Raw genomic sequence first — 20611 nt, forward strand, 5'->3', positions numbered from 1 at the left:
AACCTGTAATTGTGAGAAAGAATCATTATAACACTTCTTGCCCAGTAGTGTCCTTCTAGGGACCTGTAGCTCAGAGAAGCTGGAAAGCAGCAACACATTTACTAAACAAGATGGCTGCTTATCTATCCTATTGTACTTATTGTGCTTCTTTAGCTGGAAAGTACAATGCAATGTAATACAGTATCGGCCTGACTCCATCTGACCCCATTTCGACTATACCGTATGGGAATCCGCAATTCGTCCCAGTGCCCCAAATGTGGTGCCCCAGAGGCCAACTACTTTCACTTGATGTGGTCTTGCCCACAAATACACCAATTTTGGAATCAGGTCCTAGACCATATCCAAAACACAACATCCTTACCTAAAATACTCAGTCCCAAGGTCTGCCTACTTGGCATTGTGGATGACATTACCCCCAAAACAGCATTGCGCATCCTTTATAGAACACTACTGTTTTATGCCAGGAAAACCATCTTCTTTCAGTGGATGGCACACTCTCCCCCAACAATTGCCAGCTGGCTCAATTTACTTAAAGCCCTTCTACCACTGATACAAATCACCTATATAGCAAGAGGATGCCCTCAAAAGTATGACAAGATATGGGGAACATGGGTCGAAGCCATGGAATAACGCCACAGGGGCCTCCTTGGGAACGCAAACCTCCACTGGCAATCCCAAACCCTCCCCTCCTTGATAGGAATCTGAACACCATTTTGAGTAGGACATTACTGATTATTTAACCCAATGTACCGTTACATTCTGGCATGAAAAGAAAACGCTTGTAGAACCAATGTCAATGTTTTATGTTGTTTTATGTTACAAATTAATAAATAAACACCTTTGAAAAAAATACAGTATCGGCCTGGTCTGTTCATCACATAATTGCTTACGTGAAACAACAGCAAAAGCAGGGCCACTCCTGTAGCCCCGGAGTAGCGATAATCCGATTTGTTCTCTGACTGATGTGTCGGAACCCTCTATGTGCTCATACTTTCATTACATTGCCTTGCAGTCAGCTCTCAGTGCTTGGGCTTAGCCTCAGTACCAAGGAGGCAGGGCAAACAGGACATCATAAATACAGAAAAGGTTTCCCTTTTATAGAGTCAGGCAGTCAGGAGAAACACATCACGTGGATCATAATGAACATTCTCTCAACCTCCGTCCTTACATAAGATGAACCCAAGTCACAATGCCAAGCAATGGGAAGCATGACCGGCCAAAGCTGAAATGAATAACAGCCAGGTCTTAATTCCACCACGAGCAAACAGATAATACCATGTAGAACCCAGGTACTTGGGGACCATAAGGGACCAAAAAGGGATTCAGTCATAATTTTTATGATGTAAGTTTTTATTACTATATTACACTGATCACATTGCAAATAATTCATTCTACCATTTACATTATGATTTTTAAGTCAATAAACTTATTGTTTTAGCTGTAATATTGGTGTGTAGGCGTCATTTCAGTGCATTGCGCCTGAGTCTGAGCTTTAAGGAGCCAGCAGTAACTGTTTCAGATAACCTATTGTTTCTCCTACCCCCATGTAACTGAAGGAGTCATGACCAAGACCAGTCAATTGACAACTAGGTGGGGCATGGGAGAATTCTTAGCAATACAGGTGTCAGGGAGCTGCTATCTTGCTCCCTTCCCATTGTCCTGCTGATCTGCTGCTGGGGGAGTAAAAGGAGGGGGGTGATATCCCTCCAACTTGCAGCTAAGTTTATCAGAGCACAGGTCACATGGCTGTGGCACTCTGGGAAAGTACGAATAAGTCTAGCCCAGGGGCCCCCAAACTTTCTTGTGAGCCACAGTCAAATGTAAAAAGACTTGAAAAGCAACACAAGCACCATAATAGTTCATGGAGGTGACAAATAGGGCTAAGATTGGCTATTAGGGGCCTCTATGCACACTATCAGCTTACAGGGGCTTTATTTGGTAGCAAATCTTATTTTTATTAAACCAAAACTTGCCACCAAGTCAGGAATTCAAAAATAACTCCCTGGTTTGGGGGCACTGAGAGCAACATCCAAGGGGTTGGGGAGCAACATGTTGGGGATCACTGGTCTGGCCCCATGTCAAATTTCTTTTGAAAAACAGATTACAATACAGGATTCTGCTGGAGCAGCTCTATTAACTGATGTGTTTTGGGAAATCTCTTTAATAGTTGCATAGTATCAGTGTATTCCTTTGTGGCCCCCTGCTGCACACCCAGTAGCCTTTTCATATACATTGCAATGAGCATCCTCAGTTTACCCATCATTTGTTATTCAGAACGTTGAGCCAGACATACATACTTGGGTCAGATCTTAGCCTGATATCCAGTTATTTCCTGGGCTACAGAATACACAATTGGTATATACACGTATCCCACTGTAAAACATTGTACGTGTATTTTTCTTGCTCTAAAGCAAGTGACTCTAAAAGCGACAGCAACATTAGACAATGCTTCCAATAGGAGGTGGTTAAAAATTGTCCTTTACAATGAAGGAAAAGTGATAGATACGCAGAACCTGCAAGTGTCTCAGCCCTTTCCCCAACAGTCCAATCTGCCTTCATCCCCATCATCTCCCCTTCAGCTTCTTCTTTTTCAGCGCTTTCCATTCACCCTCTTGAGTTGAAAGACTATTGAAAAGCTCTTTCACTTTCCTCTTCCTTTCAGCATCCCTGGAGATACAAATTAGAAGGTTGTAATACGGAAGTTCCAGTATAATGTTTCTAATGTACATTTATGTCATTTATATACATACTAACATACACAATCCTGTAATCGATAAGGATATACGCGATACAAGTCACTGAGGGGCAGTCCATTTAAAGGTCGTGCTTCAAGGAATTTTTATATTATTATATTCTTATAAATACGGCCTCAGCAAAACTGAGTAAAATTCTAGTTCCCAGCGATATACAGGTAGGTAATGAAGCCAAATTGCTCATGTTTATAAAACGGGAAATAATTTCAAGACAAAGAGTAATTAATTAGGGTTATTTGGTTACGGTCTCTTTGTTGACATTTAATTGTAAATGTCAACAAATAACAAAATGCTGAACTGTGACCACTTACTGTAAAAAATGTGGCCACTAACTGTGTAAACGTGACCACTAACTGTGTAAACGTGACCACTAACTGTGTAAACGTGACCACTAACTGTGTAAACGTGACCACTAACTGTGTAAACGTGACCACTAACTGTGTAAACGTGACCACTAACTGTGTAAACGTGACCACTAACTGTGTAAACGTGACCACTAACTGTATAAACGTGACCACTGTGTAAATGACAGAGTGTAGCCAATCACTTACCTTTCCATGGTCTCGGACAACTTGACTCTGGCCAGGAACTGGTTGTCTCTACGAATTTCTCGGACAGCTCCCTTGAATTCCCGCTTGTGCTTGTGAATTAGCTTCTTTCTTTCGCGCTCTTGCTGGTTGCAACCCTGTTTTCTGCCAAACTCAAGCCTGCAACAGGAAAAGTCTGAATGGGCAAACTGTTCGACAAAACATCCATGTAGGCAAGCACCATCCTGTATGCCAGGGACTATCAGCTCAATATGGCTGCCAATCATGGAAAAGAATGATATAACCAATATGTCTCATTGCTTAGGGCACCCTTATTTTCACAAAGACATATAGTACAGGCTGTACAAGCAATACCCAGGCAGATACCCACACTGGCATTAATTTTGGTGTGAACATTTTCATTGGCACAGCCATCTGCTTTTCAAACACCAGCGGTTGGTACGGTTTCTTGTTATTCTTCTCAATAGTCCTCAATATATCTGCTTGCAATTCCTGCAAGTAAGAGTTAAAAAAAGTAGCTTTTGGTAACTTGGTAGCCAATGAGCAATGGTTATACTGGCAGGTTTATGTTTGGGGCACAATTGCCCAGACCTTGCAGGCTTACCTGAATTTGCAGGGAGTAGTCCCTGGTTGGTAAATGCTTACTGAGGAGAGTTGTAATAGGATTCAAGATTTCTCGGAAAGCAGGTAAAGGCCCATAAATATCCACACACCGCCTTACTAGATCCAGACATGTTGCTATACACGTCAACCTGAGAGAAAACAGCGCCAAGCAAAATTATGAGACCTTAATAAGGAACAGCTCAGAAATAACCATAAGGCATTGTAACCACAAAAACATTGTTTAATTGTATAGAAGAACACACATTCACTTTTATATTCATATTGAGTACTATCTGTGAGCTATGCCCAGTCTGTGAAGCTTTGTTATAACTGGTCTCTGTCGTGTCCAACCAGTTGCTTTGCTTTTGGCCCTGTGCTACGGTTAGCAAACCCCTTCCCCAACTTCTAGTCCAAGCCCTCAGGTTACTCTGTATTGTACAGATACACACAAGACTAAGAATGACCGACCAGAATTTGCAGGAAAATGAAACACTGGCCCTACACAGTCTCACATTGCCTGCCAACTTGGCACTCACTACGCTACTAGTTGGTAGTTTATTGGCACATAAATGGGGTCACAAAGATAACAGTGTCATCGCATATCTGCTACTGACTGTCAGGGCTGCATTTGGCAGATGGGTCTGGACAGAATCCCTGGCGAAGCAATCACTGGCCCATAGCGTCAGCCCAATTATTCCCTCCACCTGGGGGGTCACATTGGGCAAATATTTGCTGATCTGAAAATCCATCTCCCATGGTCGCAGAACTGAGCCTGCAGCTGTAACATGGGACTTTAACCTCTGCACCTTTCCAAACCCAATGTCACAGCTTCATGCCCAGTACAGTAAAGCATTAAACCAGTGTAGAAAGGTTTTATGAAAAAACATTCCCACCCCCCCACACACACACCTATCAGGACTTACTTGAAGTGACTGATTTCCAGCTCACTGCTTTCAGAAAGCCCATTGATTGCAGTTATTGGGAGGGGCTTCTTCACCCAGGTGTCAATGTCCTCATTGTTCCCAACCAGTAGAAGCTCAGAGTTCTTCCCATGTGGTTTAAAGGGCGGAACCAGGACATAATCTGTAACGAGTCAAGATCATTGCTTTTTATTCTTCCTCTCTGTACCCTTCCTCCCACTCTGTTAAATCAGCCCTCTCCCCTTTATGCTTCCATTACCTTGAGCTCCTAATCCCATTACGACTGTATGAAGGTTGGTCACTGGGCTATAGTTCCAGGTATGTGATAAACAGTACAATCATCAAATAGTACATCATCGTCTCTTGCTCCCCCTCCCAACTGTGCTGTGTGATCTGAGCTACTAGCAGCCAGAGCTGCAGCATGGAAGCTACTGACAACACACTAAAATGGCAGCTGCAATCTCAAACAAACAGAGGAGCTTCTAGGGCTGTTACTCAGGTATAGTAAAGCTTTCTGCAGAATAAATATAGGGTTCTAGGTGGCACTAATGTAGCGATTCTATTGGCAGTAAAATGCCAAAATGGCTTTCCTTCTCCTTTAAATATCACAGACAAACTTATTAAAGGGGTGGTTCACCTTTAAGCTAACTTTTAGTATGTAAAAGAGTGTACTTTCCAGCTTTTATATGGGGTCACTGACTCCGGTATCCCCCCCCCCCAAAAAAAATGTTGCTCTTTGAAGCTACAATTTTAGTTTTATTAGGGATGCACCGAAACCACTATGTTCAGAATCAGTCACGTGATTGTAAGGATTTGGGTTCAGTTCGGCCAGGAGCGTGGATTAGTCTGAATCAGAACCCTGGATTCGGCGCATCCATCATTTTCCCTTACTTTTTATTTCTTATCTTTCTATTTAGTCCCTCTTCTATTCATATTCCAGTCTCTCATTCACACCACTGCCTGGTTGCTAGGGTAAACAAGACCATAGCAACCAGGTAGCTGCTGAAATTCCACATTGGAAAGCTGCTGAACAAAAATAACAGAAAAAACACAACAAATAAAAACCAATTGCAAATTGCCTCATTATATCAATGTATACATCCTACTAAGAGTTACTTTCAAGGTGAACAACCCCTTTAAGAAGGATCCAATCCCCTCCCAAAGGAAGTCTGCAGCTAATAAGCCATATGCACAAAGTGGAACCCATATGTTTATAAACAGTAGAACCGCGCATCTCTACAGACTGTTCTGCCCAAGGCTGACGGGATATTGCAACAATCTAATGAGATAAAATCTGCTGTGGAGCTGCCCGGGGCTCCCTGACCCAGGGGTAATGATTAATGAGAGAACGTGCTGGGCTGATGGCTGCCCGATAAGCACCATCCAATCTTCTGTTCTGCAGATAATAGAAGAATGCAATAACTGAATTGCGCGGCCCATGTATCTAGCAGGTCAGTAAATCCAGGATAAAGGGATTGCGCCCCCAATGTGTAATCAGAATCCACCACAGAGGAAGCAGTGAGTTAAGGTGCCCATACACGTAAAGATCCGCTTGCCTGGGGATGTCACCAAGTGAGCGGATCTCCTCCCGATATCCCCACCTACGAGTGGCGATATTGGGGGAATTTAGGCTAATTCAGTCAATTAGCCCTGGGGCCAAACGATCGAATTATAACGATTGGAACAGGCGCAGTCAGTTTGGGGACCGCATCAACGAGCCGATGCGGCCCCCGATCCGACTAAATTTCTTAGCCTGCCCAATCGATATCTGCCCGATTTCAGCCCAGATATCGGTTAGGCAGGCCAGTCGTTGTTTCCCCTACACAGGCTGATAAAATATATTTTTTTATATTTATATATATATATATATATATATATATATATATATATATATATATATATATATATATATATATATATATATATATATATATATATATATATATATATATACATACAATCGGCCCACGTATGGCCACCTTTATTCTCCATTGATAAATATGAATCAACAGGTTTTAGCTTTGGGTCCCCCCCTCTGTGGTCCAAGTGTTCTCTAACCAACTAGATTATTATGAAAGCATAATGGTCACTCTTCGGTAGTTCCTAGGGCAGTAATCAGAGTGAATAAGCATTTCTTCCTTAATCCTCCTTCAACTGAAATTCAGTTTGGGCGCCCAACCCCTACACTGGGCACCATTAGTGATACCAGCACCACTGTATGGGAATCTCTGCTTTAATGGGCATCTAAACCCAAATATGTCATTGATGTAAACTTACTCCTTTACTGAGCACTTTTTCAATTTACATTTATTTTTTTTTTTTTAGGTTTTTGTGATATTAGCAGATTTAGACTGCAAATATCAGACTTTTGGCTCAACAACCCTGCAACCCTAGGGTTAACTGACTATACAATGCAGTACATAGAAAATACAGAGACTGGATCTTAGGCTATGGATGAGCCCTATATCAGCAGTCTAAAACTACTGATTTCCCAGAAACCACTAAAAAATATGTAAATTGCAAAAGTTCTCAGGGACCTCTCTGAATAAGTTTACATCAATCCATTTTGGGTGGGTTTAAATTCCGTTTCAAAGTGTTTCTTAATTTTGCAAAAGCAGAAGGGATTGTTACACCAGTGGGTAAGCTTAAGCCTATAGGATAAACTCATGTAAATTGGATTTTTTTTAGGATCCTTAAGGAATTTGTTCCCAGAATCCCTTTGGTCTATTTACACTAGTTTTGCTAATGTTCAAACTCAACCACTAGGTGGCGCACACAGCAGAGACTTTTTGCAAAAATCCTTGGAAATGGCACTGCTGCTGGGGCCCCAGACCTTCCTAAACCAACTCTCTTTACCTGCAAGGTGTTCTGTTACCCAACAGCAAGCAAGGAATCTGCACGGGGAGTTCAGAATAGTGGGAGATTAAAATAACTGAAATAAATTGCGAGATTTCAAGCATTTTGTCATTCTGTAAAAAGGGAGACTTGATAAAGAGTCTGAACTGCAGGACACTGTATATCTGAGCTGTATTCCCTATTATGCTCTCAGTTCCTTCCCAGATTGCACTTTAACCACATGGAGGATCAGAATCACTTATCCAACAGTTTTGACCTAAAACACTGTCGGGCTGCCAAGTTTACACTGCGCGTCCAGATTCCCCCCCCTGGCAAAATCTCAACACTGTCAACAGTTTCCAGGGGAAATGGAAACATAAAAACACAATTTTATTGCATATACTAAAAACAAAATCATATTTTTCAGGAAACGTTATTAGTTAAGGGTGGTGACCTCTGAACGGATCTCTCATTCCACAAAACCGTAATCTATTTTTTAATCAGTTATAAAGCAGCCAAAGCGATTAGGTGGGGACTGCACTGAGAAACCCAAGCGCTAAAATCACGATTTTTTCTGCCATTATTCTCTGTAAATAACAGGACTGAAAAGAAATCTAAATAAGGACATACAGGGGCTGATTGGGTACATTCTCTCTGACCGATCTGAGCCCACAGGCCTGGATTGGGACCAAAAATAAATCCCTGGCATTTCCCGTACACAGGGGCCCAAACACCCCCTCAACAACCCAATAAATAGTGAGTGTCTATGGCATCTTACAGCAGCCCCTCTGGCATTTGCCAGAATCCACAGATTGCCAGACTGGGCCCCAGCATTCCCAGTACACAGAGGCCCAAATGACCCCCAGCAGCCCAATAAATAGTGAGTGTCTATGGCACCTTACAGCAGCCCCTCTGGCATTTGCCAGAACCCACAGATTGCCAGTCCAGCCTGGGCCAATTGGATGGCAAGTGTACAAGGGTCCAATCACAGTATGGCCCTGGCCAACATGGTGTATAGGAAGATGCAGATGCACCATACTGGCTACTATATGCCGATGCACCATACTGGCTACTACATGCCTTACTGGCAGATGAGGAAGTCAACAGGAGCCAGAACCTGCCTGATCTGCACACTGACAGATATAGTACATGGATATTGGTCAAGATTGGGCGACATACAAAATTATTATTATGCAGTTCGAACGTTTATGAAGTAACAGAAGTTCCTGCTTTTTGATTGGTTATATGAATGCCATTGCCACACAACAGTGACACAGACTGTATCGTTACCAAAGCAACATACCTAGTGACTCTTTCCTTGGCACCGCTAGATGAAGTACTCCTAGTAGGTAGTTTATCAGCTCTGGGATAAACTTTTTGGAGAGAGAAACATACTCCAGAAACATGCAGCACACAAACAGGCCAGCAGCAACATCTTCCAATGAGTAGATTGGGCACTGGAATAGAGACCGCAAGGGTTAAAAAAGTAGCAATTGTATTACATTATTATGCATTTTGTATACACACATACACATTTAACTGGCACTAGAGAGTCTGCCTTACCAACGTTAGTAACTGGCTCATCAGAATCATGGCTGGGGTGACCACAGAATGCCAGAAATCAGACGTGGGGAATAGGATTGCTGTAATTTTGAGGTGGACAAGCTGCAAGACAAACCCTACAATTACACAACCACATTTAAACAAAGAAAAAATCCTGTGACACAAATAAATCACAGAGACCAGTGTAATAGATGTAAATGAGCCATTGGCAGCAAGGCTGGCACTTTTGCACAACTGTCACTTCAAAGATGTAAGATAATGTGTTTGTGTAGGTTTCTTCCCCCTCCCCCTCCGCAGCTAGAGAATACCTACCACATGTATCCCTTGGAGGGCAGCCCGGCCTTTGGCTTCTACCATTTTGTCAATGGCACGCGCAGATTCGTCGAGGGCGTTTCTGACACAAGTACCTGCGGCTTCAGGAAACATCTGGCACAGATTGTACAGGGGGCTGTGAGAGGCGAGGGAGGGAATTACAGGGAAATGTAAGAAGCATTCCAAGACCGGCCATACTATTCATATTAAAGGGATCATCCACACGCATTCCACCCTAGAGATAACCCTGAACTATTCAGCAAAATACAAACAAATGTATTCTGTCAGCCCCAATAACAAAAATGATCACAAACACTTAACTCTTTGCATGCCTAACATGCTTGATCTTGCCCCCAATGACAAACAGCCATCTTTAGAATTGGCAAACAGACATAGCAGAGAATAGTTCTGCCTATTATCCTATCAAGGGGTAGATGGAGTTGGAGGGATCATAACATGCTGTTTCCCGGTGGTGGAATTTTAAAAGATTAGGTCCACTTGGAATAAGACATGCCTGACATTCTTTAGCCCCACTTGGTTAATGGAGTCCTGTTGGCAGCTTCTGTCTTTTTTTCTGGTCAGGGGCAGTTAGTTAATTTATTTATAGTAGGTCTAAAAATTGTTTTTGGTAGAGATCAATGCAGTGTGAAAACCTCCACAAGCCTTTAACTTCAATGCAAGCCCTGTCCTCCACCTAATAATCAGGATTTTTGCTCCGATATACTTACATGACCAGCTTGTCGATTGCTTTCAGATCAGGTGAGTCCATGCTTGCCAGATCGGTTATGTAGTCCAGCAGGAACCCAAACAGTTTCTAGAAGAGAGTTAAAAGGACGATTAAAATCAAGGACACTGAGATGACAAAACATCAAGCAAGCGGCTATCTGGGTCAATTCATAGGTCCATGATAGACAATGGCGGTAACGAATAAGGGAGCCTGCTGGTGCTGTTGAGCCCAGTATGTTACGTGGCTACTCTTGGAACTCATATGTATTGGTTACTCTTCTAAGATACTAATAGAGCGCACCTCTAACTTAGCCTTGTTTCCTTCGGCCAGGCTTGGGTGGTTGCACTTCTGGATCCTCTCCAAAACAACCAGCTGCTGTTCCACAGGTTTCCCAGACAAGAGAGACTGGAAACTTTCATAGGACTCAGGAGCTGTAAAGAAACATGAAGTATTTTATAATGAGAAACAGTGGGTTTGTATATGTGGGACAGAGACCCTCTTAAGTACACTAGCGTTATATGACCTGGCTGAAGCACACAGGGTGGCAACTGTCTGGACTATCCCACAGCTACATGCCCCAAAACCAAAAAGACAGCTATGCACCCATATGTGGCCATATCCAAAAGACAACTCAAGAGCTATTTAGGCCATATATGAGTCTGTGCCCTCTAGTGGGAGATGTAGGGCACTACACAATGTGTTTCACTAAGTACATATAGGACCCTCTGTTACCTGATGCTCAGTTATAAAGACAAGAGTCATACCAGCAAAAGTAAAGGGAAGCTCAGACTTGGCAGCCTTTGCACCAGATTTTCTCTCTTTGTTCTTTTTCTCTTTTTCTTCCATCTTTGTATTTTCAGCATCGCTGCCTGGTTCCTCACTACCTGCATCAGACTCTAGGTCAGAATAATTGTCCGAGGCATCATCCTCGCTTCCTTCAACGTCTTCCTCTTCACCGCTGCTGCCCTCTTCATCATCACCACTGCCCTCCTCTTCCTCCTCATCGCCACTGCCCTCCTCATCCTCATCACCAATGGTGTCTTTGCCAACATCCTCCAGCTCTATGTCCTCAGGAAGATTCATGGCACCATCCTATAGTGAAAATATGTTACATGTATTTGCTTACTTTCATAGAGAGAACATGTAAACACTGAATATTCTAGTGGGCTGATTGGTTGCAGCCTACCTACTTCCATAATGCTGACATCACCAGGAGGTGATGCAGGATGAGTAGGGGATATTGGAATATTGAGGCACTTAGATCACTGCCTAAACCTACTGGAAAAGAAAGTTATTTTTTCCCATGTTTAAATACTGAGATGCACACCCAGAAGCAGTGCAGAATTCTGCCTCGTTGGAGCAGCTATTGTTTAAGATGAAGCTGAAGGTTTGACTCATGATCTGACCCCATGATGAAGCGTGATGGGGTTTTTTGTCTTTCTCTGGATCAACTAGGCAGGTTATATATAGGCATTATGGTTGAACGTGATGGACGTATGTCTTTTTTCAACCCAACTTACTATGTAGTGATGTCACAGTGACGTCACAGTGACGTCGGGGCGGGCCAAGCTGACCAGGCGCCCTAGGCAACTGGGTCGGCCACCCCCCCCCGAACAGCGCATACGCACCAAAGCACAAGCGAGGGGGGGGGGGGGGGGGGGAGTGGTGCGAGGGGGGGGGCGCGATCAGAACGGTCATTGCCTCCACTGCTAGTGACATGCGGCAGGGGCAATGACAGAGGAAAATGACTAGGGGTAGGCAGGAGAGGCTCCAGCCAGGCGCCCCCCAATCGTTGCGCCCTAGGCAGCTGCCTCTTCTGCCTACCCCTAGTTAGGCAGTGATGTAACAGACCTTATAGGAAAGCATCACACGGTCATCGTTATCCAGTATGAATCCATCCATTAAATCATCAGCTGAGATGTGCTTGGCTCTCTTGGATTTCTGGTCTTTATCTCCTCGCATTCGCCTGAGCCTTTCAGCCTGTAATTCAATGAGACAAAAACAGGTTCATTGTCAGAGACTGTGCAAAAAGCAAGCATGGCATAGGGGCAAATTTACTAATCCACGAACGCTCCAAGCGTATTTTCCGTGACTTTTTCGTACCTTGCGACAAAATCGTATTGTCGCGCCGAGTACGAAAGTTTCGGATTCATTCAAGCTTCGTTATTGTGACTTTCCTTGGGCCAGGTTGGAGCTGCAGGGTGCCATTGAGCCCTATGGGAGACTTTCCTTGGGCCGGGTTGGAGCTGCAGAGTGCCATTGAGCCCTATGGGAGACTTTCCTTGGGCCAGGTTGGAGCTGCAGAGTGCCATTGAGCCCTATGGGAGACTTTCCTTGGGCCGGGTTGGAGCTGCAGAGTGCCATTGAGCCCTATGGGAGACTTTCCTTGGGCCGGGTTGGAGCTGCAGAGTGCCATTGAGCCCTATGGGAGACTTTCCTTGGGCCGGGTTGGAGCTGCAGAGTGCCATTGAGCCCTATGGGAGACTTTCCTTGGGCCAGGTTGGAGCTGCAGAGTGCCATTGAGCCCTATGGGAGGCTTTCCTTGGGCCGGGTTGGAGCTGCAGAGTGCCATCGAGCCCTATGGGAGACTTTCCTTGGGCCGGGTTGGAGCTGCAGGGTGCAATTGAGCCCTATGGGAGGCTTCCAAAATCATGCACTGAAGGATCTAAGTCAGAAAGGTTTTCCTGCATTTTACGATCGTTCGGTATAAAAATTTCGTGACTTTCGGATCACCAATACGATATTAGCGTGACTAATACAATTTTTTCTTAAGCATATTCGTGATATTTGCGATCTTAAGAAATTATCGTATCCAATCCGAATTTATCCCATTCGGGATTCCAACTCGTGATTTCATGAATCTGGCCCATAGTGTAGTACGACTATTATATACATAAAATTGTTTCTGTTCTTATTTTTTCTAGTGTAGGACTAAAGTTTTTACTGCAGCTTGTGTGCGAGCCCAAGGGGCTAATTTACAAACATATACTTTGAGTAAGAGGAATTCACACATGCTGTCAATAATGACATGGAAACACTCACTGCTGAGTTCCAGAGGTATCCAGAACCCAGAATGTCAGCAAAATTTTGTAGGTAGCAATGGGATTTTTATGGTTGATCAGAGTCAATCAAACCTAACAATACGATGTGCAATGCCAAGCTAGAGCAGGTGAAGCAAACCGTAAATTAGCAACAGGCACATTTTTAGGTGACTGACCAGATGCCTAAATATGGGAACTCAATATTATATACAATATCCTGAATACCTCCAGTTTCTGCAGCCGCTCTTGCTCTTCCTTAGCCAGTTCTTCTTCAGACTTCATCCTGTCTGTGGGCTGAGCTTTCATCTCAAATCCCAGCTCCCGGACAATCTTATCGTATTCATCTGGCTACAGGCACACAGAAAGAAATTAGTCAGGGGAAAAATGAAAAATATATATATGCAGAGTTACTTCCAACAATATAGTACAGGTATGGGACACCAGTTATCTAGAATGCCTGGGACCTGGGGTTTTCCGGACAAGGGGGTTTTCCATGATTTGGATCTCCATACTACTACTAAATAATCATATAACATTAAATAAACCCAATAGGGCTGTTCTGCCCCCAATAAGGGGTAATTATATCTTAGTTGGGATCAATTACAGGTACTGTTTTATTATTACAGAGAAAAGGGAATCATTTAACCATTAAATAAACCCAATAGGGCTGTTCTGCTCCAATAAGGGGTAATTATATCTTAGTTGGGATCAAGTACAGGTACTGTTTTATTATTACAGAGAAAAGGGAATCATTTAACCATTAAATAAACCCAATAGAGCTGTTCTGCCCCCAATAAGGGGTAATTATATCTTAGTTGGGATCAAGTACAGGTACTGTTTTATTATTATTAGAGAAAAAGAAAACACTTTTTACAATTATTTAATTAAAATGGAGTCTATGGGAGATGGCCTTCCCGTAATTCAGAGTTTTCTGTATAATGGGTTTCCTGGTAATGGATCCTATATACCTGTGTGTTTGCAAGTTTAACCATACGTCTAAGAACAAAGTACTAATTTTTAGCTTCCACCCAAACAGCAGTTGAGATTAAAAAAGGGAGAGGTCCATCTAGCTGAACCTTTTATTCAACATGAACCCTGACTTACTGCTAGTTGGAATAGACTTACTGCTAGAGGAATGTGAACCCCCATCTGAAACCTTTCCACTTTGCCTCGGAAAGGGGGGGGAAATTCTTTCTGATTCCAAAAGAGCAATCAGACCAGTCCCTTAAACCAGCTTGTGCTTAAAATTAAATTCAGTAACCCTGTAGTTTCTCCAATGCTACAAAGCCATCCAACACTAGTTCACATGGTTACGTGCTATAAAATAAAACTTAGACTGTACTTAAGTGATGACCCCAGACCTACCTTTGGCTTTTCTTCCTCCGTCTTTCTCTCAGATTTTGGAGTTTTGTGTGACAGGAGTCCCTGTATGGCTTTCCAGTCACTGTCGAGTTTCTCGGTCAGTTCCAAGGACTTCTCCTTTTGGCTCTGCCTTTCTCTCTTTTTAAAGAAAAAGAAAAGAAAAACCAAATGTCACAGAACTTTGTCAGCACAGAGAGAGGATAATGAAGGGGAATGAAAGAGCTAGACTGACTGGAAAAGTCTTAAAACCCTATTGAGGTTTCAAGTAACTTACTGGAATGCAGCATAAAAGGACAAGGGAGCAGAGTACAGAATACAAGTTCTCAAAGCCATCTCCGTTGTGTTGGATATACAACACTCTCCCGTGCCAATAACTTCATACACAGCCACATGTGACAGGTATCCAACAATTATGCCAGAACCGACAGACCAGTAACCCTACTTCCTGGAAGCTTTTAGATAAACAAGAGAAAAACCCTAAACAAACCTTCTCCTGTTTGGATTTAATGATCAGTTCCTCAATCAGCTCCTTACGGCTCTTTGGTTTTTCAGCCTCCTCATCCTTCTGATCAGACTGGGCCTTTTTCCTAAGCAGGCCACCGCCGCCACCAAAATGGGAAGCAGTCAGTTCAGCTGCAGAGAGTTACAGAAAAGAAGAAAACTTTCGGTTGTATCAGTGACAATGATTATTAGGTAGGAAGAGTCTAGATGTATGAAGAAGTATTTGCCTTTTTTGGCAGAGAACTATTTCAAAGCTGAGCTTCCTACTATAAAATAACCCTTACTTCTTCCAATCCAGCTTCCAGTGCACTGATCTGCTAGCTGCAGGTCATCCGAATTCTATTTGCATTTATTATATAAATTGCTCACAATGGACATGCTGATTTGACATTTAAGTCAGTATTAAAAAACACTAAATATTCAACTTGGTAGCACTGTATTATACCATCTTAAAGACAGGCCAGTCTAGTGATAGTTCAGTTGTCTAACAGAGAACTGTCCTGCTGTGTTTTGCAACTGAACTGCATTAAGTTGCCAAAAACATTCTGTTGTTATAGAACTTTACGGAGCATTATCTCTGCAGTGAAGCAAACATATACACTGCAGCTGTACACAATGAACCACACACAAACTTAGTTATATTTATTTTTAAGGTAAAATAAAACTAAAAATTGTATCTCTCTCCACCTTATCTATTAGCGGTGTTCATAATAATGACAGCATCCCAAGGCTTAGCTATAATTTTGTTAGGTTTTATTGATTGATTACTCAAATCCCATTGTCATGCTCTGATTCAAGAATAACAGTGGAATGGAAATTTCTCTTTTTTTTGCTAACACAGGTTGGGACTTGACCAGCAACTGCATTTTTGTGTAATATGCCAATAAAAATGTAATATTAAATAAAAATAATGCAGATGAGATGTATAAGATTTCGCCCAAGAGGGCAGCAATGCACTATATATGTTTATATGTATCTTGTCAGTGGAAGGGACATTAATCCATTACATCCCCACTTTGTTTTTTGCTATTCCTTATATCAGCTAGCTAACACTTTGAGATCATTAGCAGAATGGTAGCATTGTTGTTACCGAGTGCTCTCTAAGCTACACTACTTCCATAAGCCCAAAATAAAATTCCACAAGCAAAATAGGGTATTATAGGTTATTAAGGGGATACATTATTCTGATGGCAGTATCGCACAATGCTGTGCCACTAGGGTTGCCACCTTTTGTAAAGCAAATACCAGTCTCTAATAACTAGAACCCATTCACTGGACAGGTGGAAAAGCTATGTGCAGCCAGTCACCATGACTAAAAGTAAATGTGTCTGTAGTTACCTGACAAAGCTCCGCGTTCCTCCGAGTCGCTGTCACTGTCTACAGTGTCATTCAGTTTTTCCAAATTTGCCAGCGACTGCCCATAGTGTGTCAGCTCCTCCTCTTCATTCAGATTGTATAAGGTTTTCCTCTCAGCATTTTTCTAGGGTACATAATCACATTTATTATCAGCTAAAGAAAGGAACAAAGGTGGAACATCAACAATAATCACATTCCAACATAATAATGACCAGTTGTCCTTTCGCTCTGAGCTTCATGTTGACAACCGTTTGGTGCTTAAGCATCCTGTAGCAACCTGTAGCATCTTCCACCAGCAGACCGAGAGTTATAGTTCTGCAACCATTATAGTGCCAAAGGTAACCTATGCTTGTTCTACATATTCACCTTTGTATATAAACAGACAACAGGACAACTCAGGAATTCCAGTAGATTTTGTTTTAAAAAAGTGACAGTTTCCCTTTACTCCCTTGCATCCAGTATGTACATTATGAAAGAGTCACGGGTGCTTAATTAACACCTCCATCATTTTTATTATAGCTGGAGACACTTTGGGAGGGACCACAAAAAAAAGTAACGTGGGGAGGGTACTGCATAGAGCCTGAAACCAAAAGCTGCAGAACATGGGTGACAATTTTTCATTTCAACATTTGAATAAGCAAATTTATACATGCACCTTGGAAACACAGACATATTTTATGGGAAAAGTAGCCAAGAAAATGGTTTTAAAAATATCCTTACCTTCCGTTCCATAGCAAATCGCTTCATCATCTTTTCATCTGGGGTTAATTTGGTGTCATATTCCCCAAAGCGCTTGTCCATAAAAACACTGACTTTCCCGCGCCGCTGGTATTCCATCAGAATAGTGTCCTTGCGCTGCAAAACAAAACCAGGAGTTATTTGTGTATCTGTAGCATGATGTTGGAGAAAGATGTGCAGGAACTGAATTGCTATTTTTCTTTTCACTGATTCGTTTCTCTCAACTACAATTACCTAATAATGTTCAATTTTAACCAGTTTAATGGCTAAGCATCTATATATCCTAAGCAGTGGCATAACTATAGAGGAAGCAGACCCCATGGTTGCAGGGGGGGGGGCCAGACCACAGGATCTGCTTCAACTATAGCCACTGAAAGATTGTGCACCAGTGTGGATAAATGCGCGTTCTCACATTTGTGCACACTGTCAGCCTGCAGTGTGTGGGGGAGGCGGGGGGCAGTTAAATCAGGCCCCTCCAAAGTTTTTTTGCATAACTGCACCACCTGTACTCCCCACTACTGCCCTGTTTGCCTGTACCTGTTAATAAAAGCCATAGTAGCGCAGCAGGGATAGAGATGTTGCGTGCCGCTTGCCTTACTTTCCCCACTGCTCTGGTAACATTCTGTGGCCATAAACATACAACATACATAAAGTAAGGGCCATGTAAGCTTCAACTGCACATGCTCCTGGGCTGCCAGAGAACTAGAAATAGGACATCAGGCTCAGCCTAATGGCCAGTAAGTGAATAGTGGGTAAGACTTGGAGTGAATATGTATTTGCTGCCCCAGATATTGTTGAAACTATGACTGACCTACACTGTACCTATTTCATAAGTAAGAAGGGCCCTGGCCGTAGTTTGGACCTTCAAAAATCTGACACCCCCCCAAGTAAATGAAGGGGTTAATTCATGTGCAAGCAGCTTGACAAATGCACCAACTATTTAGCACTAGCCCTGTTTATTCAGGTGTAACTACTGCTCCCCTCTTTACTCCATGCGCCTAAGTGCCTTCCCCCAAATACATGCTTGAAGCATCTGGCACTGCGACTGCCTGTCTGACTCCTCATATAAAAGATACAGGGTGAAAGAATTGCCTGAGTGTGAGTGGCACAGCTTTGCCAGACACTGCAGGATACTCTGATGGAACACTGCCCATCACATACCCAGCCCCCAGCTGCTACAGGTACCTCCGCACACCCTTTACACCCCGGCTCACCACAGACCCCATTCTCTTACCCGTTTGAGGGCTTTGGACTTGGACACCCCGGGCAGTCCCACGTCGTGTTTCCCAGTTTTCCTTCCCAGCACATTAAACTTCTGCTTGTTGATCTTCACCTCGAAGGGGTTATCCCTGATCTCCGTGCGGGCTTTTTGGGCTATAACTCGGGCTGCCGCCGCCGCCGCCGGGGGCTTCCCCTTCTTCCCCGCACTCTTCCCCATGGCAGCGGGGTCACAATCGCAGTACAGGGACGAACTATACACAGCAGCGCCGGAACTGCGCACTGAAACAGCACATGTGGGCTCTGTGAGCGCCGGAAGCAGTTGGCGCAGCAGTGTGACGTGTATCCGGCAGCAGCTTCTTTAGAACCAATGTTAGGAAATTGAAGTTATTTCTTCTCTAGGGGCCCTATTACTGTATAGTTTAGTGACAAAGTAGAATTTTAAGATAGAAACTGAGATGTTTAATAAAGCAACACCGTTTTCAGAACCCTGTAATACTATAGGGGGTGTTTAGTTCAAAATGAAGGCGTTGTTCAGACTGCAGAATGTAGCATGGTACAGACTGGGGCACAATTCCTAAACTACTTGCAATTAGGCTTCGTTTTTTAAATATTGCCTTTGTTTGGCCCGTCTCTGAGAATGTTTTTTTTAATTTCAACTGCTATCTGGTTGCTAGGGTTTAATTAGCCTAACAACCAAGCAGCAGTGTGCAGGATCAATAGCCTGAAAAGAAAGTGACATAGCAGGAAATAAGAATAACAGACATGAGCCATCAAATCCATAATGAAGTAGTTTGACTTATTTTTTTTACTGGGGGAATGACCCCAAAAACCATTTACTATTTGCAGGCTGGAAAAGGGCAAAGTACATGTACATATTCAGACAATTCAACAATCATCCAAAATCAATAAAGAGGGTCAAACTATAATATACTAAAATCACATCTATATATATATGTAACAGTGATATTTTCCTTTAAGCAGAACAGAGTATTTTCAGGAGTAAAAAAATAAAAACTTTGTATAAAGTACTTACGAAAGGAGTAATATATTTACTAATGATTCTTCATAAGAAAAAATGATTCTTATTAGCCAAAGGGTTGGGTGCACCTACAGTAAATGCATCAGCTAATTCATTCATTGTATTTTGCCTGTTTAACAAGTGTTAAAAGTTGCTTTTTTAATACATTCCCATTTCATTGTGTTTCTAATGTTTTTTAGATGCAACACAATGCATTTTTAGAAAATATTTCAGATGTGATTTTGTGTGTGATTTTGAATGCAGTCGCCTTATTTTTTCCCACAATGCCACCTTTTCCCCAGAATTCTATAGACGCAGTCACAAGGGGGCAATAAGCTTGGCACAATTGGGACTGCAACTGCATTTGCAGACGCACATGAACCTCATATCTTCTCTTTGGATTGGGTTACCACTTGTCCAGTTTGGAACCCGGCAGTCTAATTTTTCCTTGGGTATCTGTTCAACTGTTTGAATGTAAGAGTTCTAAAACCGGAACAAAACTGGTGGGACCCCTTGATCTGCACAGTGTACCTCAGCAGTTTATACAAATTATTTTCTAAAATAAAATTACAATAATTTACATTTAATTATTTATTTCTGCATAGAGCCCCTCTGATGACAGAAGAAGTTGCAAAAAGTTATACAGGAGCATTTGTAAAAGTTACAGTATATCTGGGACATATAGAACTGAGGCTGCTCGTGCCACCCCCATAATATAGTAGTGCCAATACAGGTAGCACTGGAATACTGGGAAAGCTGCAGGTCTTTGCAGTTTGTAAATGAACCCTGAAGACTTCACTGCCTTCACTGCATTCTAAATCATAGTGAAAGGGAATTTCTTGGTGGATGACCCCTTCAAAAACTGTAAGCAGAGATCAGTAGACAGCTTTGTTTGGCAGTGTTTGGATCAGGTAGTAGATCAAATGAGCAATTGTGCACTGCTTATTGTTATTTTATTGCAGACAGTACATTTTTTTTATATATTCTGCTGTTAATCCAGAGGCCAGCCCTCATTCTGTAAATAATATTCACTGAAATTGGTTTTGTCATATTTGCATTAGAAAGTCAGACATTATCCAGGAAATTCTGCAGCAACACCATCCATATGGTTTC

The 20611-nt window shown here is 42.6% G+C and overlaps 1 protein-coding gene across 2 annotated transcripts; it reads right to left on the reverse strand.

The window, feature by feature from the left end:
* Nucleotides 1-1329: 1329 nt before the first annotated feature.
* On the reverse strand, nucleotides 1330-18818 carry nop14 (NOP14 nucleolar protein). Of its 2 annotated transcripts, XM_031895304.1 has the most exons (19): nucleotides 18494-18818; nucleotides 17242-17376; nucleotides 16504-16645; nucleotides 15152-15297; nucleotides 14668-14802; nucleotides 13528-13650; nucleotides 12113-12241; nucleotides 11146-11353; nucleotides 11026-11079; nucleotides 10562-10692; nucleotides 10263-10348; nucleotides 9535-9670; nucleotides 9223-9324; nucleotides 8963-9116; nucleotides 4828-4987; nucleotides 3906-4053; nucleotides 3672-3793; nucleotides 3305-3460; nucleotides 1330-2667 (listed from the first exon to the last, which is right to left on the reverse strand). In XM_031895304.1, exons 1-19 carry the CDS (start codon nucleotides 18695-18697, stop codon nucleotides 2565-2567), a joined length of 2574 nt encoding a protein of 857 aa, XP_031751164.1. In that variant the 5' UTR covers nucleotides 18698-18818; the 3' UTR covers nucleotides 1330-2564. The 2 variants fall into 2 exon arrangements, with proteins under 2 accessions (XP_031751164.1, XP_002939267.2); XM_002939221.5 differs by having other exon boundaries at nucleotides 11026-11353; nucleotides 18494-18817.
* Nucleotides 18819-20611: the final 1793 nt, after the last annotated feature.

Source organism: Xenopus tropicalis, chromosome 1 (genome assembly GCF_000004195.4).
Source record: "Xenopus tropicalis strain Nigerian chromosome 1, UCB_Xtro_10.0, whole genome shotgun sequence".
Classification (NCBI taxonomy): Eukaryota; Metazoa; Chordata; class Amphibia; order Anura; family Pipidae; genus Xenopus; species Xenopus tropicalis.